Consider the following 24,383-nt stretch of genomic DNA (forward strand, 5'->3'; position numbering starts at 1 on the left):
CAAAATAAAAACAAATGTTTTCAGAATTTGAAAGTTGGTGATGTTACGCGGAGTGTTTATGTGTGTGTGTGGGGGGGGGGGGGGCAGAAAATAGAAAAGTAACGCGTGAATGAAGTGGTGTTATTTTGAAAGGTACAGCCGGAAATTAGTCTGTACAATTCCGACACCTTAACCGTAGCCCGTCGTTCCCAGGGTTCCGTGAGAGCCGTTTTGCCCCACCCCACCTCTTCAACGCTATCTATCTCAACGTGCAATTCTCCGAGAAAAAAAAGTGGGCACAAATAACGCGGAGCGACGCCGCCGAGGAACAATTAGATGTCTAAATATGCCAGCGGTCCCCGGCAACAGGCATACAGGCAGATAAGCAGTCCCCCCACCTCGGCTGTAAAAAAAAACAACGACAACCACCTTCCCTCCAAAAAAGCCGTCTACGATCGGATGAGGGCTTGAAAACACGGCGGTAGGTTCCATGTCTGGTGCACATGTAACCACCGTGCAGCAACGGGGGACTACGAGCCGCCGAGGGAGCTTGACAAGCGGGGGATTGCCATCCGTACAACACCTGGACGTCGAGCTGCATTCAAGGACACACAGCTGCCTAAAGAATTGAGAGGAGAGGAGAGAGAGGGGGGATAAAAAACACCGATGTGAGGAGAAACGCACATTAACGTGACGGGGGAGAGGAGAGCGAGGAAAAAGGACGGCGGAGAAAGGGGCCTTTTTCAGAGGGGGTCTTCTTGTATATTGACGCCGAGAGGATCTAAAATAAAAAAATACAACAAAACGGGAATTTATCGACGACGACACGCTCCAGTGAAGCCCCAAGAGGAAATTTGAACTTAGTGCTCGCCTAGCCTCTCCAAAACAAGATGATTTGTCCGGAAAATTAAGGCAAAATCGATAGGGAAGTGGTGGTGTGTCTCTACATCCATGTCAATTTCACATCCTCTCGTAGCAGTGTTGATGACTTCATTGCGGATTCACAGTGGAAACCCGGCGCTGCTGTCCTGACTCTTGTTGCCGTTAAATAGCCACATCCATCCATCCTTCCCCATAGATGCCTCCCGTTGTGAGCCGGGTCTTCCACTCTTGGGCCCGTCTCGGAATTTAGGACTCATTTTCCTGACCCTACCTTTATCCACCCTGTCTCGCCCTTGGGATTTTTTTTCAGGTTGTTTTTTTTTCTTGGGTGCGGGAGGGAAGATGGGCTGTCTCGGCACTAGCAAGACAGAAGACCAACGCAACGAGGAGAAGGCCCAGAGGGAAGCCAACAAGAAAATTGAGAAGCAGCTCCAGAAAGACAAACAGCTATACCGGGCCACACACCGGCTTCTACTACTAGGTGAGCTTTTCTCATTAAATGTGCTCCTTTGTGTGTTCTTGTGTAGGTCTTGATACAAATGTGGTCGCTGTGACCCGGCCGGCAGTGGACAACTTCTAGGCCTATATGCTGCTTTGACATCATGGATCACCAACCTTTATTTCTGGTCACTCGCCATCACCGAGGAACGCATTCTTCATCGTATATCATGATCTTCCACTCCGAGGATGCTGTCCCACTAATCCTCTCGGACTGCAGGCAAATTAGGGTTACTTTTGGGATTAGCTGAGTCCCGTTTGTCCTAATCTGAAATTGATCCAGGATTTGGGCGTCTGACATTAAATAATAGGCGGACTACCGGTCCCACTGAACAATTGCAAGTTTTTTCAAAACGATGTGTTCTCGTCAGGGTTCGTTCTAGGTTGCAAATGTTTCCCAAATGTTCGCCTGTACTTTTCTTGTCGCAAGGAAATTTGGAACATGGTCGAAATTGTCAATACCATAAGTGAGGCGGAAAGGCACCTGTGTGTAACCGGGATTATTTAGCGTCTCCAAGAGAAGTAGTTGGCCTTCCATTCCCCCTCCAGATGCATTCCAGAACTGTAAAGAAGTGGAGGATGTGGATATAGACAGACATACCTTATTTATCCTTTGAGGGAAATTAATCAAAAAGATACAAATCATAGAACTGTGGCGGATCCTCAAGACTGAGGTCAATGCAACCTTAGAAAGGAACGAATCATTTCATTGTTATTCATTATTTTTGTACAGAAACAAGACCATGACGATTTCGAGCCAGTCCCGCAAATATTGTGACATCCTTAATTCTAATTTATTTTTCCCCCTTCAATGTCATCTGGGGGCTAAAATATAATTGGTGGCAGGCCAATTTTGGCCTGTGGGCTTTAGGTTGCTGACTATTGGTCTCAATCTTAAAGTTAATTACAGATTCTCCCACTATTGACTTTTATGTTCCTCTTTCGGTTTCCAGGGGCCGGAGAATCCGGGAAGAGCACCATAGTCAAGCAGATGAGAATATTGCACGTCAATGGCTTCAATGCAGAGTAAGTTGCATTCACTAATACTTTCATTTTCATTTTATCTACAGGTACCTGGTTGCATCTTGCGTGACTTTTTCTTCTTCCCCAAAAAATTGCACAGAAGACAAACATGTGATTTAAACTCTTACTTGACATTATCAGCAAAGCACATGTCTATTTTCAGTGTATAGCAGGTGAAGGTTTTTACTCCAGAAAATCCAGTGTACCTTTCAAATAGGACTGGCTAATTTAGGAAAAATATTGCCATTTAATATTTAATTACTTTATTAAGGACTTCTTCTCCAGTTTGTTTTTACAAACACAAGGAATAAATGAATCTGGACAGGTTTCCTGGCTAGTCCACTGATTTGAACTGCTAAAGTAGGTGAACAGGCATGGCCGTGATAACAACAGAGATGCTATTTTGCTTTTTACAAGTACGGGGAACATCGGCATGATTTTGAAGTTGTTATTTTATGGTTGAATCATAACAGCTGCCTCAAGACAGGAACTTAGATAGACAACCGATTTTGCGGTACAAGAAATTATCGCAAGCATCCTCCTAAAACACATAAGTGTGGTGTTATCTTATGTGATGACACAAACCTTATGTAACATTTGCCTGGTATAAAATAAGTCATTCTTGCTTGTCTTCAAGACAGCATAATAAGTCATTCTTGCTTGTCTTCAAGACAGCATCATAGCTAAGTCAAAATGTTTTGGAGGAAACGGGCGTCGTTCGCGTGACCTGAGAAGAAAGGACTAGTTGTTTGCGCTTTAACACAAACACCGCTCATCCTCATCTTGTGAACTCAAACTGGAAACCGCGTCCATTCAGCGGCACCAAAAGTCACATTTTTTTCTATTTCTAATCGGCGCTTTCCTCGAAAACCTTGTCATGTGCCCGTCTTCGCAATGCTACACCACCCGGCTTTTCTGCTTTGCGGCTATTTTGTGTTGAAATTAACTGCTGCTGCCATTTTTAATTTGCTGCTAAAACACAGAACACACCTTTTGATCACAAGTATTGGTCACTAGTGCAGGAAGCTAACGAAGACGTTTCAACACAGTGCTCCACAAACTGAAAAACAAAAATGGCTGACGCCAGTCGGTCAGAAATCGAGTCCAAAATGATTTTGTTTGATTGGAGATGTTGATTCTTTTGTTTTGTTCACAGGGAGAAAAAGCAGAAAATACACGATATTAAAAACAACATTAAAGAAGCCATAGAGGTAAGATAGGCACTCTTAAACGATGAATTTGTTTAGTAATTTCTGTCTAAAGATCACCTCTGCTGCCCCCCAACCAGACCATCGTGTCCGCCATGAGTACACTCACGCCACCCTGCCAGCTTGCCTGCCCTGCTAACCAGCCGCGTATCGACTACGTCCTCCACCAAATGAACCAGAAGGATTTCGAGTTTTCACCGGTAAGCACAACTAAAGCAAGGCTGCATCAAAACCTAAAATTGGGACCAATTGGAACATTTCCTCCACCTTCCGATAAATATGAAATGGAATGATAGCCAATTAGCAAGTGACCAGAAAGTAAAAAAATGACACTTTCTGAAATGTGAAAATGGTTCTCAAAAGCGCTGTTGACGTGCAGATAGTTGGCCAGTTGTGTGCAGGTGAGTCAATCAGCATTCCCCCGAGTGCCGCCCAAATTAGCAGGCGCCGGAGGAGGCTGTCTATTGAATGAGCTTCTCACCTGAGCTCGCCTAATATCGCTAGTTGTCTGTAATGACCCCAAATGGGACTCAGCGAGCGTCGCTCTGACACTCTGAGTGCCAACCAATACTTGCTGTCTTGTTTATGATTTGTGCGACGTTACTTAAAAAGGATGTACCAGATTAGTTGCTCTGTAAACCCGTGTTGGCCTGTTAATCCTGTCTCCATTCTGATGCTAATCCCGCTTTACGCCACCCGGATTGCGGCGTGTAATCTGGATATGACGGGTGGGCTTCGTTAGAAGAAAACTGAAATTTGAGGTGATTTCTTGCAAAAAGGTTGATGTGAGTTTTACTATGTGGAGTTCCTGATAAAATCAGACAGAAGAAATATGTGCTGGTCGCTGTACATGAAGCAAAGGAGAACCAATATTACCCAACCTGGTTTACCTCTAAATGTATTAAATAGCAATTAAAAAAAAAAAAAAAACTAAAAGCGATTCATCTTCACCAGCTTGACATATCCATTCCAGGTAGGAGCCATTTTATCAAGCTCCATTTCCTGCTCTATGGTTATAATTACATTTGTCCTCTTTGCTGCCAATGGTAATTTTCTGTGGTTACGTCACACGCAAAAAAAAAAAGAAGAAAAATACAGTTTATGATTTGCCAATTCATGCATCATGATGGTTTTGTTATACTTTTGAGGCATGTTTTTTCCCCCCTCATAAACAGTTGATTGGACCACAGGTGGTGCTGGTAAAGTTGTTTGAACAGAAGTGCATTTAAATGAGTCATACTTGTTCTAATGAGCATAGTTTCCGTTGATGTAGCCTACTGTAAGTTTGTGTGTAAGCAAAGGGGAAGACGATGCTGTGTGGTTTTCTGATGATGGCTTTCAACCGGAACGCTAACGATAATGCTGTACGACGCTTAAATTTGTCATCAGTCAAATTTATTGTGGAGAGAGGTTAAAAAGGAGCATTTTTTTAAATTGACTTAACATTCATCTGATTGGTCCTGCGTTTCTTGCTACCACACTCTGTCTCTCGACCCCTCACCCCTCTCGCAAGGCCCGAGGGCCGCCTGGAAACCAGTTGAACTGGTTGACTCTGCTTTTAAGCGGGGGAGGAACGTTGCGATAATATCCAGAGCAGCATTTAGACTTTTTTTTTTTTAATAAATGGTTCTTAATAAATGAATGGACAAAAGTACATTCTTTTAAAAAGAACAGGACATCCCGTGATGTTCGCTTTGGGCTCTATCACCAGAGCACGAACTCAGTTAGTGAAATTATTGAGGTTGAGATAAGCAAAGAAAATGACAGCAAAACATGCTAATAATAGCGTGCCAAATAAGTTTTGCCAGAAATGCCATATACAATGTCATTAAGTAATCTTTAACTGGAAGTTGAAGTATATTTTGGGATGTAGATTTCTAGATGTCTTCCTTAGCTGCTTCAGGCGATCCTCTGCTGTTGTTGTGCTACATGTGGCAGAGGCGGAGTGCTTGCCTGACTTTTGAGAAGTTTATCCGAGAAGCCTCATCTCGACAGTACACGGAGGCGAATTCTGCCAGACTTGCAAAAAAATGCCCTCGACCACTGAAAATGGCTTAATTGTGCTCCCCCCACATTGTACGTGAGCATCTAAAGATCATAGCGAGGAGATAGGCCCTTGCGCAGTGACAGCCAAGCTTTGTGTCAGCACAAAGCTCTTGGTTTCTTCATGAACCCAATGAACTGTTCTGTTTCCTGCCGCTGCCAGAGCCCCGCTCCTCTCCCGTTCGCTGGCGATTCAGATGGACACGGCCTCTGTCTAATAAGTCTTAATGTGGGCGGAGCCATACAATGTCAACCCCTGCTTGCAGTCATTTTCACCTCATTGATCCCGATCCTCTTTTTTTCAGGAGTTTTATGACCACTCAAAGATCCTCTGGCAGGACGATGGCGTGCGGGCCTGCTGGGAAAGGTCCAATGAATATCAACTCATCGACTGTGCGCAGTAGTAAGTTTCGCTTCTACACAAGTTCCACTCCACCTACGCACTGCCAAGTGTTTGGCTGCCTGCTTTGCGTAAGCGTGAAGTCAAGGTTCATTAGTGCGGCCGTGAGTGCCGTGCCACCTTGACTATGTGTTTGGACTCGTTCGTACGAACGGAAAGGTGAAAAGTATTTATCAACATTGGACTCGTTTCCACTAAGGAGTACAAGTTCAGTTTGCCAAGTTCGGTTCAGGTAAACCCGTACCAGGCTTGCATTTTCACCAGGGTTGGTAAAATGTGAAATGATGTTGTTTTGCCTAATCAGGGCAAAATTTAGAGGTGGGCATTAATTGATTCCAGCCACCGCCGGATCTAAAACAGCTTACATCATGAAAATGATTATCTGACAGCATGATATGGCGCACTCTCACAAGGTAACATCTGATGGACTTGGAACACTCTTCATTTGCTCTTGCAAAAATATACGTTGTGATTGTAAAATTGAACTATGTTGCTAACCAAAACAGCAGTCGCTCCAGAGGCATGTAAATAGTCTTTGCGATGAATTAAAGCGCAGAGGCTTAGCCCGGCGCCGTGAGTTGAATGTACAGCATCGAAGCTAATCTTGTGCTATGTCATGACAGCGTCTTTGATGGTGATTTGCGTTCCAGTCGACTTAACAGGCAAGGCATGCTGAAGCGGGTTAATAGTGCCTTTGGTCTGGGGCTATTTTCAGCGCAGGTTTTGAGGAAAAGTTATTTACAGCAGCAGCAGCAGCTTGTTTGCAGCTTGACTGAGAATCATCTCCACAGCTGGTGTTAATTTTAATGCGGCTACTTGTCATCAGGAGAGGTCAGCAAATGTGTCAGTGTGGTGCACATCCCCATGGTTGCACCCCGATGCATCCTGGGAACTTTGGTGCTTAGATATTAATTTTTGGGGTGTCCTCGTGTTCCTCATATGTTGCTACCATCCGGTGCCATTAGCTTATAGCGTCAAACTGAAGCTAACCTAATTTTCAGGGTGTTGTTGTAGCTAGCTAGGCCGCTACACGTTGCTAATGAGGATAAACACTATGGAAAATCGATGATCTTATGTAACCGCTTTCTGGAATGATCGTAACTTAGCCACAACACTTCACTCTCATTTTTATCACTCTGAGTTGAAGACGTATTGCACAAGCGGAGTATCGCAGTCACAGTTGTGCTTGTTATTAGCCTCTTTTGACGAGCTGCTAATGAAATGTTTCCGCTGTGTGCTACCCATGAGAGCATGCGCGGGTCACATGAAGCACATTGAGGGCGGAGGCTCGCAGTGTACACGCGCAAGGTTGCCAATTTCCGTTCCTCTTGTGTGTTTTGCGCGTCCTTGTCTGCGTTGCACGACCACACGTTTATCCGAAAAGATTGTGTCAATGAAAAAGATTTATGTCACTTCCGAGCATGCGATTACCTCCACCCAGGAGTTGTTTTGAACACTGCTCCTAAATTGAAGCTGGAATCAAATAAAACATAGTAGAGAGGAAACATGAAGCTGTAAATAAATAAAAAAATATTGCGGCAGTGTGTTTGTAAAATAAAAATCATTTTGAAAATGTAATCAACATTAGCTCATATCTCAAGTCGAGTCACTCGTATTTCAAGGCGCCAATGTACAAATGCACTCTGATTTCAACTTCCTGCTTCCTTTAACTCTTTTAGAACACTTGTTTTTTTTTTTTTTTAATTAAGATGTAATTTGCGCTTTAATGGATAAGTGAAACAAAGTGCTCAGCAAAGGCCCAATTTGTTCATTCCCCTCAGTGCTCTTCCTCCCTCTTGTGTCTTCTACCTCCTCTTCGTCATATGGATTGGATGTTGAGCTGGGTGGCCAGAGCGGAAGTGTGCTCCCCCCACCCCACCCCTCCTCTGTACTTATGTAAACGGAGAAGCAGAGAGAACGAGCGAGGGGAGAGTTATTTTCAGCTCAGGCGGGCTTCGCGAGGAGAAAGACGGAGCGAGCGTGTCGGGAGAGGGACAACCTATGGGGAGAGATTTGTGTCAAAATTATCTACGCAAATACATTTGTGATTTTCACACGTTTTTTCAGATCCACAAATACATTCACAGTTTTCACGTGTTTGTTATCATTTGTAAATATTAAATTCTGCACGTAAATTATCACATGCTTTTGTGGAGCAACGGACATGCACATTTCGCAAATTAATTTAGGCTGGATTAAAATGACTGTCAATTTATTTTTTTTTGCTCAAGTTTAACCATTGAAATACATCAAGGCAATCGAAATAGAAAAAAAAAAACATGGTATAGAAGATCTTCAGATCAGAACCAAGCCCCTTCCAAACGTGGATATCTGCGCACAATCACACCGATCGTCATTTTCCATTAATGCAAAGTTCACGTCGTTGATCGGTGACATAAAGACACCTTTGTCCACACAAACGACACAAATAAACTGCTGTGATTCAAAACTAATGATGCAAATTTGAGATGTGACCATCATTAAAGACCCTGCAGCCCCATTACATAAGAACCGAGTGCCTCCGTTTCGCTTATCCAACGCAATTGCAAATTTCTTCGTTATGATTACTTGGCCCATTTCTACCGCTACAGTAATCTCACCAGCCATGCAAAGAACTCCAAAAGTTATCTTCCATGTGCATGCCACAATTTATAGAACACCTCGGTGTGGTTTGATAGATTATTCAAACTAATGTGATATGTTGCAACACAAACACGGCCACATTGGATGTGTCATAAGCGTACATGCGAAAAAGGAAAATCTGATTTTGGCCTTAAATAAGAATTTCAGGCCCTGGCTGTAATGTGGTATGTTGGCAAGGACAGAGGATGTCCAGATATTCTGTTCTATTATCTTATCATCTGGCTTCTTCTCTGTGTATTCATTCAGCCAGCGTGAGTGGCTTTTGCCGCTTGCCCCCTTTCCATTCTCCTTTTCCTCCCCGCCGTTCCTCTTCTCGTCCCGTCGCTCCCTCTCGCTGGCCTCCCTCCAGTCGCACAAGATTTGGAGCCGATTGTCTATTTATAGCGTGTGGTTCTGTCGCCATGACAACCAAGCTGGAGGCCAGGGCGCCAGGGAGCTATTTTTGGAGCCGCGCTGTAATGTCAGACACAACCACCTCTCTATTTTCTTCACTTCTCTCGCTCGCTCGCTCTCTTTTGCTCTTCTGTCTCTCCCTCTCTTATTGACACGCACCCGTGCTGTGCGTGCATGCGTCACCGATATAACTAAAACTAAAATAAAAAAAGATATGCTTAACGAAATCAAATAAAAACAAAACTGTTTTCAAAAAAAAAACTAACTGAAAGTATGTTTTATGTTTACAAAACAAACTAAAAGTAACTATAATAACTGCAACGGCCTTCATTGTCGTATTTGGCTATTCATTTAATACACAAGCCTTTGGGGTGGATTTTGAATGTGGTGTTTATTTTGATATGACTACAAACACTTTTCTAGGAGTTGTCCTCTTAAGTGCGCAGTCATTTTTCATACCTACTCTTGTCCATTTCAACTTGTTAAAATATAACACCGGGTACAATATTCGGGCTTTGGTGGTGGTAATAATGGTAATGGCCCACCTTTAACGTCATCGTGAAATCCATAATATTGTGTCCATTGCTTTTATATTTTTCCATGTTGAAATGGTAGAGTTGTGCAAATGAATTTTGGTCATGATTAGTCACCGTTTTCAGACACCACGTGATAACAGAACGTGACAAAGCAAGCCATGAACCAATATTAGTGTTTCCCTCCTTCCTTCGATGACGTAGTCAGGCTGATGTGTGAAAAAAGCACTCCCCCCGCTGATGTGCTAAATTTGTCATGACAAACGCATTAAATAAATCGCGACTGAATTTTGCGGTGCTTAGACATTGTGAGAGCTTCGCTTCTAATGCTAATTTGTCCATACATAAACATCTCCCACTACCGAGCCAAGCGTGCATTCTTTATTTAAACCAAAGGTTTGCAATAGATCATTTGAGTCTTAGCACATTATTCTTTCTTGATTAATTCGCTTATATACAGAAAAAATATTTTTGCAATTTTTAGCAATTGAAAGAGTTTACATAAAGGCCTTCAGGATGCTGTATCGTTTGTTTATGGCTGGTGGTCAAATACTTTTTTTGGAGCACTGTCGATAAACCAACCTAAATTGTTTTAGTTGTCTTCATGTTCTGTCAAGTTTCTGTTTAGCCAGTACGCCAGCCCAAAAGATAAAAGCTTAAGTACAACACTGAAAGCTAAAAATAAAAGCTACTCTATCCTGCCATGTAAATACGGTGGTTATTTTACGCTCTGTTACCGCAGCAGCCACAATTTTAATATTGCTATTAATAGGAAGGAGAGCTAAGAAAAGAAGAATATAGGTGTGTTTGTCCTATGTGTGCAGGCTGGGGATAAACAAGAATGCAGACGGAGCCTGGGTCGTGTTTTTTTTTTTTTTTTTTCCATGTCTTCTTTCCAGCAGCTTTTATCGTGTTTGTTCTTGGGTGGCAGCACAGTGCGCTAGGAGTTAGCATGTTTGCTTCACAGTCTGAGGTTCTGGCTTTCAATGTGAGCTTTGAACTTTGTGTTGTTTGCAAGTTGTCTTTGGATGCTTCATCACAAGTCGATTGAGAAATTTCCATCGATGTGAGTGTGAATCCAAGGTGTACCCCACTTGTCTTGCGGAACGTTAGCTAGAATAGATTCAACCCAAACCCAACTCAAAAACCAAAATTAAAGCCAACAAGTACAAGCACGATAGAAAACGGATGGATGTTCCTAGGTGCAATGTCACAGTGTGGCGCAAGTATCATCAGCAGTATCCGGGCTCCCTCTAGTGGTAAACAAATGAATCACTCAATTAAAATCCAGCACGATGCATTTGAGTACGTCTCGGTTGTACGTAACTTGCAAGTACGATATATTTGTATTTACGCCTTTAGAACGGTTTGTTTTCAAAAAAATTTAGATACAATTTTTATTGAACATTTGAAAACTATTACTCTTCGGGGGGGGGCAGCTAGCCTAGCCTAACCTAGCATCACCCTCTCGCTCCCATTCTGCTTGTGTGCTACCTGCAACCCTCTTGTCACATTTCACCGTTGCCTGCCACATTCCTGCTTACCCCAGCGGGGGTTGCATACCTGCCCCCAAAAACGGCGGTCATGACCCCTTTTCTTGGCTGGAAGAACAGAAGGTACCAGACCAGTAAGAGCCACTCTTCTCGTAATAAAACAAAAGTTAGTCTGGAGTTCCAGTATAGCCAAAGCTGGGCAGTGGGCACGCACAAAAGGAGACCTGCACAATTGCGAATTTCCATCGACAGCTGTCTCTTGCCCACTGATGCAGCATTCGAGGAAAGTGGGAAGTTGGACTTTTATGACTTCCAACTATGAAATGTGCACGAGAACACCCCTTTGAACTGGGGGGTCCGAGTTGTGAAGCCGGGGGGAATAAAGTATCCAGAGTTCAGCGACGTACTTCGCAGAATGGCAAAACTTAACTTACAAGATTATAAACATATATTGAGCTTTATTTATTTATTATTACATTAATTAGTTATGCAAAATAACTTCATACAACACAGTTATCAGATGTTGACGTATCAATGCTGCTGCTAATAATATGATATGTGGCGATATTGGCATTTTGTCCCACCCCTACTTGTGAGCTACAGTACTCCACTTTGTTCTGTCCACTTTTTCTTAGCTCCTTTTTTTTTTTCGTCAGCAGTATCTCTCCTGGCTCGCCCGATTCATGCATTTGCCATTGTCATCTTCTTTGAACAGCTGCCGCCTTGTCAAAGGATTTAACACACATTTGGTGGTTTGTTCCTGGGTAGGCGCCATTCTAAACTCATTGTAGGCGTGCATACCTACCCCAGGCACATAAGACACACACATATACATACACACACACACACACACACACACACACACACACACACACACACACACACACACACACACTCACTACAGTGGCTCCATTGACTTTCCTCCTTGGTCTGACAGTAATGCTGCTGGTGACTCACAGCGGCTGCCTCTGATCTTCTCACTGTGAATTTCAGCACACGCCCCCTGTTGGCCATCTTGCTGTTGTCAACATGCACCGTCGATTTTCCGTGTTATGAAAAGTCCGTTCTCTTTCTTGCAGCTTCCTAGACCGAGTGGATGTGGTCCGACAACACGACTACACGCCGACCGACCAGGTGAGATGGCCGTTAATATTTGCAGTTGTTAATTCAGACATGTAGCAATGGTTTTGAGGTCGTATATGTGCACTAAAATAGTTGATTGCGCCTTTAAACAATTACTATAAGTTGTATTGAAGAGTTATTCTTCAAATAATCTTTTAACCATTTGAATGTGTCGCTGTGGTTCAGGACCTGCTGAGATGCAGAGTGCTGACATCCGGCATCTTCGAGACAAGATTTCAAATCGACAAAGTCAATTTTCAGTAAGTACACGTTCGGGGGGGAAAAAGAAAATCAGGACGACTAGCACAAATTTGTTGCATATGGAACAGGAAATGATTAAATGATTAAATGTAATTAGCTAAATCAAGTTCAACTTCTTCCCTCCTAGTATGTTCGACGTAGGTGGTCAGCGGGATGAGCGTCGAAAATGGATCCAGTGTTTTAACGGTAAGATTGATTATCGCTCCCTTTCACCATGACTCCACAACCCCCTTCTCTGGGTTTGTCATCGGCTGGTTTCATTTTTGTGCTTTCAGATGTAACGGCTATCATATTCGTGGTGGCGAGCAGCAGCTACAACATGGTGATCAGAGAGGACAATCAGACCAACAGACTGCAGGAGGCCCTCAATCTTTTCAAGAACATTTGGAACAACAGGTCTGTACTCGATGAACGGTCTTTGATCAGCGGCAAAGAAAATTCACCTTGTTTGCCATTTCCCCTTCTCGGCAGGTGGCTACGGACCATCTCTGTCATCCTCTTCCTGAACAAACAGGACCTCCTCGCTGAGAAGGTCTTGGCAGGGAAGTCCAAGATTGAGGACTATTTTCCTGAATTTGCACGCTACACGACACCCGACGACGGTAAGAACGCCATGAACTGTAAAATTCCTGTGCATTTATTTGATTTGAATTCAAAAATGTTTTTCTTATACAACTCAAAGCCTACACCAATTAGATAAACAACCACAGTCACTATTTCTAGAAACATGAATTTGTATTCCAAGTCGACTTCAGTGTTGCATAGTAACCGTTGTTCAATTCAGAATGTTTATTTTCCCTGTTAAGTAAGACCGGTGTGAAGTTGTCACCGGTGTGAAGTTGTCACCGGTGTTTAGCCAACAAGAATGATTGTCGCTTTATCGTCCAACAGCAATACCAGAGACGGGCGAAGATCCGCGCGTCACCAAGGCAAAGTACTTCATACGGGATGAGTTTCTGGTATGTTCACACTTCAGGTTTTACCTGTTGGATGTTGCCTCGTTCACTTTCATTCTCTTTGCCTTGCCAGCGCTTTATTTGTTTGATTTAGCTGTTTTGGGTCATAAATAATCAGACTTTGGACAGTTTTCAATGTGTTAGTCTTATTATGAAACATGCATTTGGCCGGTGACCCAACAGTACAGCAAAACGCTGCCATCTTCTGATTCGATTTATAACAGGAATGGAAAACATTTGCTTTCCTGAATCTCGAAATGAGTTCCATCCCTGAACTGTTTAGGCAATTAAAGGAAAACCAAAAAAAACAACTGTTTCTTTGACCTCATTTTCCTGCCCGCAGAGGATCAGCACAGCCAGCGGGGACGGCCGCCATTACTGTTACCCCCACTTCACCTGCGCCGTGGACACGGAGAACATCCGGCGCGTCTTCAGCGACTGTCGCGACATCATCCAGAGGATGCACCTACGGCAGTACGAGCTCTTGTGATGATGGCGACTCCCGCAAGACCACTCGCTCACCGTCTCCTAGTTCTGATCCTCTTCCTCCCTTCTTCCTTCCCACGTACCATTAGCCCTGTCGGCATCCATAATTCAGCAGAATCTGGATGCAGGAAGAAGACATAGGAACACAAAGACAGACACATACACAAATCACTACAGTTTTAATATCGCATAAAGAACTGATCTAATAGTTCTTAGTTCTCTTCTTCACTGCGTGCTGACCAACAATCAGGAGCCGGAGAAGATGAGAGAAACAGATGATTTGGGATGAAGGGCGGCGGGTGCAAGGAGGTGGACTGATAGGACTCTACAATTCTCATGGAGGAAGGACAAGAGAAAAAAAAAGAAAATCCAAGATAAATATATACAGTATATATAGATATTTATATATGAGTGTATATAAATATGTATATATACATATGCAGAAATATTCTGTTGACATAAAAAAAAAAAAAGATGGCCCCACCCACACCTCCTGCCTTCATACACACACATTTCCCCCTACCTTACCACCGCCCGCCTCTGGCTTCATGTGTTTTTATGTTACTGCTGGACTATTATTCTTGTACAGACTGTAAAATGTATTATTTTGTACAACTATATTGAATAAGACGACGATGATGATGACGACAAAGAAAAATGACTTGTAGAAGATCCCTGTGCCTTGATCACGACTGTACGTGTGTATTAAAAAAAAAAAAAAAAAAGAGCTAATATGTAAGTTATGTTTTCACTGCGCTGTACAGCTGGACGGCCGTGGCGGAGGCCTTTTTGTCTGTCGCTTTGTTTCTATTTTTGTTTTTCTCTCCCCTTACATTTGTTTGTTCATTTTTTGTTTTACACCTTTGGTTTATATAATGCTATTGGGGGGGGGCAGTCACGCCACTTTAATGCTGTGTAGTTACAAATACTGAACCTTAACAAGTTAATATATATAAAATGTCAGATTTTATATTTTATATATGTATATGTACACATGATCCTTTTTGTGAGTGCTCACCAATTTTCCATTTTCTGAAGACATGGGTGCAGGGTTTTTTTTTTGCTTTAATTTTTTTGCAGGGGAGGGAGCTATACGATTGCAAAATATTTGCTTGTTTCTACATAAACCAAATTCTGTTTTTGCTTAAACAATAACAAGCTGTTTCCAATGTTTGATTTATTTTGACAGGGACATTCACATTCACTGCAAACTCGAGCTGGAGTCTGTCACACAAGACGGGATGAACCTAAAACATGCTTGTGTCGACTCTATCCCAACGAATTTAGTTAGTAGGTTACACCAAGGATGAGTTACTATAGTCAGCTGCAGGTCACATGACAGTTTCTCATAATTACAGCCAATATTCTCATGTGGAACACTTTTAAGCTTTAAGTATGAAAAATAGTTAGTACTGTGGTAACTGAGCATGCCCTCTTTTCCTGAAAATTGTCCTGGAAAAAACAAGAACGGTGCTCACTGATTTGTAATATCCAGTTTTTGCTCGTATAGTTCCAGTTCACCAACACTTCTGGCTGCTAGATGGCAGTATTGCGCTCCTAAACCTATTAGTCTACCGTCAAAACAATAGTAGTAGAAGAAAAAAGTCCCCACCTCCGGCTTTTCCATGCATTGGCGCGCTTAGCGTTTCGTGGCTGAGGTTTGCTGCTCCTCGGACAGCTGCTGGTGGACCGACTCACTCCATTAGTGGTAGTATTACTTGTAGTAGTTGAAGTAGCGGCCATAGAGAGGAGAATCACTAAAAACAAAACTATTCGTCGCCAGCATGAGTGCTGTTCGGTCGGGTTCGGTGGCCGGCCCGGTCCAGCAGGGGCTAAAAGAGGCTCTCATGGAGACCCTGACGGCCATCCTGTCTCCGGTTCAAGAAGTGCGCGCCGCCGCCGAGGAACAGATTAAAGTGTTGGAAGTGACGGAGGGTAAGTGGCGGCCGATCGGAAGAGATACTACCGGACGGGCCCCTGGTGTTGTCGTTGGGTTAACGGCGTGGGGAGGAGGGGACAGTAGGGGGACAGACACCACGCGCCATGCGGACAAGCTGTCTGCCTATTCGGCTAACTCATTAGCCGAGACGAGTCCAGTCTCCGTTGGCTAACACGGTAGCTACAAGTTAACCACGCTAACTCTGCTTATGGCTCTGATGGAAGCAACATTCTCTATTAGCTCATTGGCTTATTTAGCAACAGGTCCTGAGATGTCAAAGAAAAGTGTGAAGTGAATTGGAGAAAAAAGATCTTAACCAGTCTAACGGAGCATTCCTTTTAACGGCACGGTTGCCATGGAAACCACTCACTCAGTATGACAAGTTTTCCTGCAAAAGGTTCTCTATTGGGTGTGGACACATGTCTCTCCCAGTAGACCTTTTCTGCATGACGTCACACACACACTTCCGGGTGGCAGATGCTCAAGCAATCTTATCTGTCACTAGGAGTGAACAAACCCTTGCGTCTCGTTTGACCAAGGCAGAGGTGCTTCTCTACCGCTCTGGTTTGAACATGATGCATCAGTCAACGAACTGTTCCATGAAGTAAATGGAAAGTGAATACCAGCTGTAATAGAGATTACAACAGGTGATTCAGTAATAGATGCGGTGAAAGCTCAGATGTAATTGATGTGATTACTGATGGAGTAGCTTATTAAATCAGATGAGGCTCACAAGATGTATCCTCCTCACACACGGGTTCTGCTCGATTCATTTCGATTGTCTCACCTCTGCTACGACTGCTCTGTTACGACCGAGCTAAAACAGCAGCCTCAACAAAACAATTGTCACTTGAAAAGAGCGGTTACAGTAACGGGGGCTCACAGCATTTTGCATGTGTCCATTGTCTGCGACTTTCATGTTAGTTGGTACAGCATTTGAAGTGGACTCAGCGGGCCCCCCACTTGTCAGCAGGAACATTGTCCACCCCAGCCTCATGTCATTTGTGGATGAAAGCCGCTGTTATGATCTTGGACTCTCACAATAATAACCATCAAACTGTAATTTGACACTTTAATAAAATATATGTATGTTGCAATTACTTTTTTTTTTTTTATTATTTTTTAAGTTTTTACCAAGAAGATGCTTTTGTGGATACGCTTATTACTAAACTGTGTTAGGTGACAATATCATCTACAAACAAACACGTACCTGTTCCTGCATATTTTTTCTAAATGTTTTTGGGCATCTCATTTTTTATAGATGCATCCATCCATCCATCCATCCATCCATTTTCTGAACCGCTTAGTCCCCACGGGGGTCGCGGGCGTGCTGGATCCTATCCCAGCCGTCATCGGGCAGTAGGCGGGGGACACCCTGAACCGGTTGCCAGCCAATCGCAGGGCACACAGAGACAGACAACCATTCGCACCCACACTCACACCTAGGGACAATTTGGAGTCTTCAATCGGCCTACCAAGCATGTTTTTGGAATGTGGGAGGAAACCGGAGTGCCCGGAGAAAACCCACGCGGGCCCGGGGAGAACATGCAAACTCCACACAGGGAGGGCCGGAGGTGGAATCGAACCTGCACCCTCCTAACTGTGAGGCGGACGTGCTACCCAGTGCGCCACCGAGCCGCCTAGATGCATGAATATTTGGAATATTTGTACTTAATTGTGTGGTTTGTATTCTTTATATTTCCCTCATTTAGAGTTTGGCGTCCACCTGGCAGAACTCACAGTCGACCCTCAAGGAGCGCTCGCCATCCGCCAAGTGAGTTGGCGTGAAGATGGACGCGCTTTACATCCAAATGAATCTACAGCATGTTAGCTCCTGACCACGCAACCTTTCTCACCTTGTTCTCAGTTAGCGTCCGTCATCCTGAAGCAGTATGTTGAAACTCACTGGTGCTCCCACTCGGAGAAGTTCCGCCCCCCCGAAACCACCGACCAGGTACCCACTAGATCCCGTTTCTGTGCCAGTACAAGTCAATAGCCCACTCATAAATCTCTCTCCCCTTGCCTCTGTAGGCCAAAGCAGCCATCAGGAGTTTGCTGCCGAGTGGTTTGCGTGAATCCATCAGCAAGGTGCGCTCCAGCGTGGCATACGCCGTGTCCGGCATCGCCCACTGGGACTGGCCTGAAGCCTGGCCACAGCTCTTTACCCTACTCATGGAAATGTTGGTCAGCGGCGACGTCAGTGCCGTGCACGGGGCCATGAGGGTCCTAACAGGTACGCTCACAAGAATGATCACACAGCACTTACAGAGCGGTACTGTATATAATGTAAGCAAAAAAACACAACCATTTTGTCAGGTTACATTTATTTTTGTGTTGTTGTGCGTCTCCAGAGTTCACTCGGGAAGTGACGGACACACAAATGCCGCTGGTGGCTCCCGTCATCTTACCTGAGATGTACAAGATCTTCACCATGGCTGAGGTAACCACGCATTTTGCCGTTCCACCACCACAAATCTAACTGGCTCCAAGTGTGAATGAATTTGTCTTGGTATTTCTTTCTGTGACAGGTGTACAGCATTCGTACCCGTTCCAGAGCCGTGGAGATCTTCACCACCTGTGCCAACCTCATTTGCGCTATTGAGGAGCTTGAAAAGGTGAGGGCATTTTCAGAATTGAAAATAATTTGCACTACTTGAAAATCAGCCAACTGTCCCTCAATGTTTTGCCTGTGCGTTCTCAGGGTGCAGCCAAAGCCTTGATCTTTCCCGTCGTGCAGCAGTTCACAGAAGCATTTGTGCAAGCCCTGCAGATGCCAGACGGACCCTCGTCAGACAGCGGCCTGAAGATGGAGGTCCTCAAGGTAAAATATAATCATACACGGGGTGGTTGCAAATAGAGCCATGAACGTGTTTACGTGTTGTCAGTGATGCAAACCACGAGCTCGACATCTTCTCACAGGCAATAACGGCATTGGTTCAGAACTTCCCAAAGCCCATGGTGTCTTCCATGCAGCAGATTTTGCCCATCGTTTGGAATACACTCACTGAAAGTGCAGCTTTATATCCTTTTTGAACAGATTTGTGGGAGAATAGTTTGCTTGGTAAATGGAAAAGCACAATAAATTGCTTACATTCAGTTCATTCATTATCAGACCAAAAAAAAAAAAAATTGTGTATGCTGGAGTTTACGTCGCTCTTTCGTCTCGCTCCCTCACTCTCCCTCTTCTGTGGGTGAAACGGCTCACTCCTACCCAGCCGAGAAGTGGGCCGGTGACAGAGTTTTATCTGTTATTGAAACCTTGACTGTTTTTTTTTGAAACCACGGTAAACTGTCAAACTGGCCCATGCCTAGTCATGCCTACAATAGCAAAATAAAGATCCTCTTGTAGAAACAGTTGAGAACCATTGATGGAAAAAGAAATCCTGTCATTTTAATTGCAACGCTACAACAAACTAGATTTGAAGTTTCTTCATCTGCTAAAGATTCCTTAACTAACATGCCCACCTATGTCAGAACGGAAGTCAACTACACAGAGGAAGTGGACAATCCTATTGACTCAGACGGTGAGACTGACCACAAGGCGCAATATCCTCCAGAACATCTTCTCATGGGCTGTTGCTGACTATTGCAGGTGAAGTGTTAGGCTTTGAGAATCTGGTCTTCAGCATCTTTGATTTTGTGCACACGCTAATGGAGAAGAACAAGTTTAAGAGCACGGTGAAGAAGGCGCTGCCCGAGCTCATCTATTACATCATTCTCTACATGCAAATGACGGAGGACCAGGTGAGACGTGACGTGTGGAGCCACGTCCTAGTCACTCGGTACTGATTGCTTTGCTTTCACCCAGATCAAAGTGTGGTCATCCAACCCTCACCAGTTTGTGGAGGATGAGGATGACGACACCCTGTCCTACACCGTTAGGATCTCTGCTCAGGACCTGCTGCTGGTGGGATGAAACGGCCGGCGCTCTTCATAAATAATGGGAACCCGTGTGTTTCCCGCTGGTTGAATTTCAACCTTGTCCGCAGGCTGTTGCTGCCGAGTTCCAGAATGAGAGCGCTGCGGCGTTGGCGGCGGCAGCCACCAGACACCTTCAGGAGGCGGAGCAAGCCAAAAACAGCGGCAATCAGCATTGGTAAGGCTCTTATGTGTGGAATGATGTTTTTAAGAGGCGTGGACGTGAAGTTTTGTTTATGTAGGATCCCGATAGTGAAAAGTTGACTATTTTTATGATTTCTGGGTGTTCTTGTTTGCCTATACAGGTGGAAGATCCACGAAGCTTGCATGCTAGCACTCGGCTCGGTCAAAAGCATCATCACAGAGAACGTGAAAAACGGCCGCATCCAATTTGACATGCATGGCTTTTTGGCCGGTGTCGTCTTGGCTGACCTCAACTTGGCAGGTGAGTCTGACTCACTTTGACCATCATTTTTTTTTTGGCTTGACAAAAACATCATCCCGTTCTCTTTCCTGTTTTCCTCTCAACCAGCGGTGTCGCCGTTCCTCCTTGGTCGTGCTCTGTGGGCGGCCAGTCGCTTCACCGCTGCCATGTCTCCTGAGCTCATCCAGCAGTTCCTGCAGGCCACAGTGAGCGGTCTTCATGACAGCCAGCCCCCATCAGTGCGCGTATCTTCAGTCAGGGCCATCTGGGGGTGAGTGCCGTTCACTGGTTTTGTCTTTGCACAATTACACATCAAAATTGGGCCACTTAATGAATAAAATGTATGACTTCTCCTCCAGGTATTGTGACCAACTGAAGCTATCCGAGAACACGCATATCCTGCAGCCTTACCTTCCCAGCATCCTGGAAGGGCTGGTCCAGCTAGCAACGCAGTTCAACTCCGAGGTACTGGCGCTGGTCATGGAGACGCTGTGCATTGTGTGCACCTTTGACCCGGCCTTCACCACCAGCGCAGAGAACAAAATCTGCCCCCTCACCATCGCCGTATTCCTCAAGTACAGCAATGGTGAGCCTCCTCACACATGGTACCTCACGTGGTTAAAGACATTAAGTGGAAAACAGAATGACTGCTACACGTGTACACAGTATTTCATTTTGCTGTTCTCAGACCCGGTGGTGGCGTCCCTGGCTCAGGGCATCTTCAAGGAACTGTCTCAGATCGAAGGCTGTCAGGGACCCATGCAGATACGCCTCATCCCCACGTTGGTCAGCATCATGCAGGCCCCTGCCGACAAAATCCCGACTGGACTCTGTGCTGTAAGTTTGCAAGACGTGCAACGATACTAATATTTTGAAGTGTTCTTTTGATTGAAACTTTAGGCAAGTCAAATTTATTTATGTGGCACATTTTTTACACAAGGTAACCAAATGTGCTCTGTCACACAATCCAAAGCACAACACCTAAAATCATTTACAAACAGCTGAAAACATTCTAATACAAAGCAAAGTGAACAAAAGTTGCTGCTCAAAATCTTATTGTGGTGTACGTTACAGACGGCTATTGACACCTTGACCACGGTCGTGCGCAACACAAAACCGCCTCTTTCCGAGATGCTGGTGTGCCAGGCATTCCCCGTAATGGCACAGTGCACTTTACGCACCGACGACAACACTGTCATGCAGGTAAACAAAGCAAGATTTCCAGCTGCTAATTTATTGGACCTATGCGAGCAAAATGGCTTCTTTGTTTCTGCAGAACGGAGGCGAGTGTTTGCGGGCGTACGTCTCGGTCGCCTTGGAGCAAATAGCGCAGTGGCGTGACGACCAGGGCAACAGCGGCGTGTGGTACGTCATGCAGGTGGTCAACCTGCTGCTGGACCCCAGGACTTCGGAGTTTACGGCCATATTCGTCGGAAGGCTGGTCTCCACGCTCATCTCCCGGGCCGGCACACAGCTCGGCGAGCAGCTGGACCAGATTCTGCGAGCCATCCTGAGCAAGATGCAGCAAGCGGAGACTCTGAGTGTCATGCAGGTAAGCGAAGGAACATTTTTTCCTTCCCAAAAAAAAAAAGAATGGCATTGATGAACGTTTTCTCCTTGGTCTTTCTGTGGCTCTCTCTGCAGTCTCTTATTATGGTGTTTGCCCACCTGGTTCACTCCCAACTGGAGCCCCTATTGGACTTCCTCTGCAGCTTACCCGGCCCCACGGGAAAACCCGCTCTGGAGTTTGTCATGACGGAGTGGATGAGCAGGCAGCACCTCTTCTATGGACAGTACGAGGGGAAAGTCAGGTCAGGACTACTTTCACGCTACACTGTGCAACCTTCAAAGACAGTCGGCCCAAAACCTGGCAGCTCAACTTCCAGTTAATGAAAAATAATGCCCAATTAATCAAACCAAAACTTCAACTGCAAATCTTCTCTTTTTCTTCCGGAACAAGGACTGTGCCCACCACCAGCGATATTTATGTTGGTTATGTTGTGTTTTCTGCAGCACGGTGGCTCTTTGTAAACTTCTGCAGTACAGCCTCAACTCAGACGACAAACGTCTCCAGGACATCATGGTGAAGGGCGAAGAAATCTACAACCCCGCAGAAGGCATTCGCACTCGCTCCAAGACAGCTAAAAGTAAGACACCAAACAATGCAAAAAGCTTGGCTTTGAAACGAGACTTGTTCTTGATGAATTGCTTTAAATGCTCCCTGGCAGACCCGGAGCGTTGGACCAACATTCCTTTGCTGGTGAAAATCTTTAAACTGATCATCAACGAGCTGTCGACCGTCGTGGAGGCTAACGCTAGCCGTGCCAATCCAGCTGACTGGACCCAAGGTAACCAGAGAGACTCGGGATTGTTGTCGCCGATGTTGGTTCAATCCAGTCTATGTCACCGTTTTGTGTTTGGTCTTAGACTCCAACAGCATGTGTGAGGAGGAGGAGGATGAAGATGAGGAGGAGGAGGAGGATGAAGAAGGGCTGGCAGGGCAGCTGATATCAGACCTCATTTCCTCCAACAAATACGGTATACACAACGCATACATTGTCCTGGGTATTATTTCCTTGATGACTGTGTCTTGTACATGCACCATTCTCTCTTTCAGATGATGACTATTACGACGATGAGGACGACGACGATCCCGATGCCTTAAATGATCCCTTAGATCAGATTGACCTGCAGGTACATCCAAAAGCATTAAAGCTTGTGTTTGGTCCCACTTCTGATTGCTCATTAAAGACTGAAGTTTCTGCCTATCTCCAAAAGTCAGCTGGCCTGCAACGTTTATATGTTTAAAAAAAAAACGTTTGAGTCACAGTGACCTTTGTTTTGAAGCAATCAAAATAAGAATGATGTTATAAACACCATGTTGGTTTACAGCTGTGATTATTGTACATTACGCTACTCAGACGGACAACAATCCACCAGTTAGTGTCCAGTATTTTGCAACCATGAACACTAGCATAGGAACTGTTACTATGACATACGTAATGAAATTTTTGAATACTTAATACGCTTCCTGTTTTTCCGCCTAGGCATACCTGACCGACTTCCTGACCCAGTTTGCTCATCAGCCGTGCTACAGCATGTTCTCAGGCCACCTCAACAACAATGAGAGACAAACACTGCAGTCTATAGGTCTCTAGCCCCTGCTGATTTCTTCCCTGCTACCTTTCCTGCTTTCCTCTCCCCTGTCGTCTCATCATTGACGCTCACAGCGTCAATCGCCCTGGGAAAAAGAATGACGATTATGCTGACGCCAGAGTGAAAAGATGGAAGCTCACTTCCCTCTGACGCCCTGGTTCTACACATTTGTAAAAAGGACTTTACCTCAGTGACACGCAAGAGACTGAACGTGAGGCTCAAATGGGAGGTCGAAGCTTTCACGATGGGCCAGGTGAACTGTGACAGATGAACTGCTTGCCGAGTTCTGTGTATAATGCTTTCTGTTTTTATTTGTGAGAAATACACAGACAGAATCACCTCCACTCAACAAAAGAGGAAACATATCTTCCTGTTCTTTATGATTGGAGGCCTTATTCTCCCAGGAAATAGTGACTTGTTTCTTATCATGCAATGTAAAGCTCTTAGTGCACTCATGTCTCTCCTATACTGTGGCTTTTTTGTCACTGTTTCCATGGTGATTACCAGACTTTTTGTTTCCTTGTGCCCACACAAATGCGGGTATTAAAGAAATATTTCTAAATAAAAGTCTGAAAGTATTTTTCCAAGTTTATATTTCACTTTCAAAGGCTATAAATATGCATGGTTTTTTTTTTTCATACTGTTGCATAACAGTAAGGTCAAAGGAAAGCAGATGATGACAAACTGTTTTATCGGTTGTTTGATCTGGTTAGGAAAACATGGAACAAATAATATAATTTTGGTCGTAAATCCCACAGTTTGAGAATGCAAATCTCTTAAATCCTCACTCAACATAATTATATGCCCCACATCTAGATTCTAGACTGCCTTGCGCTCACTGCCCATTCACATTCGACAAACATTTGTATTTATTGACGTTTTAAAGAAAAGCACCAATTAAAATGTCCACAACATTTTCAAAAGATAATAAAATACAGAAATTTTGATATCAGTGTTTTGTCACTATATTAAACCATCTCTCATTCTGTATTGAAAACCCCGTTGTATTATGAATATCGAGAATTC

At 44.4% G+C, this 24,383-nt stretch overlaps 2 protein-coding genes across 3 annotated transcripts; both read left to right on the plus strand.

The window, feature by feature from the left end:
* Window positions 1-178: 178 nt before the first annotated feature.
* LOC148390960 (guanine nucleotide-binding protein G(s) subunit alpha-like) lies at window positions 179-15,078 on the plus strand. The gene is made up of 12 exons (XM_088390702.1): window positions 179-1,342; window positions 2,313-2,385; window positions 3,539-3,593; window positions 3,671-3,790; window positions 5,939-6,036; window positions 12,175-12,229; window positions 12,404-12,477; window positions 12,606-12,664; window positions 12,754-12,874; window positions 12,950-13,080; window positions 13,370-13,437; window positions 13,778-15,078. The coding sequence occupies exons 1-12, from the start codon at window positions 1,204-1,206 to the stop codon at window positions 13,922-13,924; spliced, it is 1,140 nt and encodes a 379-aa protein (XP_088246828.1). The 5' UTR covers window positions 179-1,203; the 3' UTR covers window positions 13,925-15,078.
* Window positions 15,079-15,508: 430 nt separating this feature from the next.
* ipo9 (importin 9) lies at window positions 15,509-23,935 on the plus strand. 2 transcript variants are annotated; one of them, XM_088390689.1, is made up of 25 exons: window positions 15,509-15,628; window positions 15,704-15,855; window positions 17,572-17,633; window positions 17,727-17,813; window positions 17,891-18,092; window positions 18,211-18,299; window positions 18,388-18,474; window positions 18,561-18,680; window positions 18,779-18,879; window positions 19,325-19,383; window positions 19,452-19,603; window positions 19,668-19,766; window positions 19,849-19,955; window positions 20,083-20,222; window positions 20,310-20,472; window positions 20,561-20,787; window positions 20,890-21,038; window positions 21,276-21,404; window positions 21,478-21,753; window positions 21,846-22,012; window positions 22,215-22,348; window positions 22,430-22,549; window positions 22,629-22,739; window positions 22,819-22,895; window positions 23,249-23,935. In XM_088390689.1, the coding sequence occupies exons 2-25, from the start codon at window positions 15,705-15,707 to the stop codon at window positions 23,357-23,359; spliced, it is 3,120 nt and encodes a 1,039-aa protein (XP_088246815.1). In that variant the 5' UTR covers window positions 15,509-15,628; window position 15,704; the 3' UTR covers window positions 23,360-23,935. The 2 variants fall into 2 exon arrangements, with proteins under 2 accessions (XP_088246815.1, XP_088246814.1); XM_088390688.1 differs by having other exon boundaries at window positions 15,513-15,855.
* Window positions 23,936-24,383: the final 448 nt, after the last annotated feature.

Source organism: Syngnathus floridae, chromosome 11 (genome assembly GCF_059516105.1).
Source record: "Syngnathus floridae isolate MCC-2025c chromosome 11, RoL_Sflo_1.0, whole genome shotgun sequence".
Taxonomy (NCBI): Eukaryota; Metazoa; Chordata; class Actinopteri; order Syngnathiformes; family Syngnathidae; genus Syngnathus; species Syngnathus floridae.

Coding starts and splice junctions, on each gene's coding strand:
- LOC148390960 (XM_088390702.1), top strand. CDS start 1,204: ATGGGCTGTCTCGGCACTAGCAAGACAGAAGACCAACGCAACGAGGAG. Junction 3,791..5,938: donor AGGATTTCGAGTTTTCACCG/GTAAGCACAACT, acceptor TCTTTTTTTCAG/GAGTTTTATGACCACTCAAA. Junction 13,438..13,777: donor TCATACGGGATGAGTTTCTG/GTATGTTCACAC, acceptor TCCTGCCCGCAG/AGGATCAGCACAGCCAGCGG.
- ipo9 (XM_088390689.1), top strand. CDS start 15,705: ATGAGTGCTGTTCGGTCGGGTTCGGTGGCCGGCCCGGTCCAGCAGGGG. Junction 17,634..17,726: donor GAGCGCTCGCCATCCGCCAA/GTGAGTTGGCGT, acceptor CCTTGTTCTCAG/TTAGCGTCCGTCATCCTGAA. Junction 19,384..19,451: donor CAATCCTATTGACTCAGACG/GTGAGACTGACC, acceptor TGACTATTGCAG/GTGAAGTGTTAGGCTTTGAG.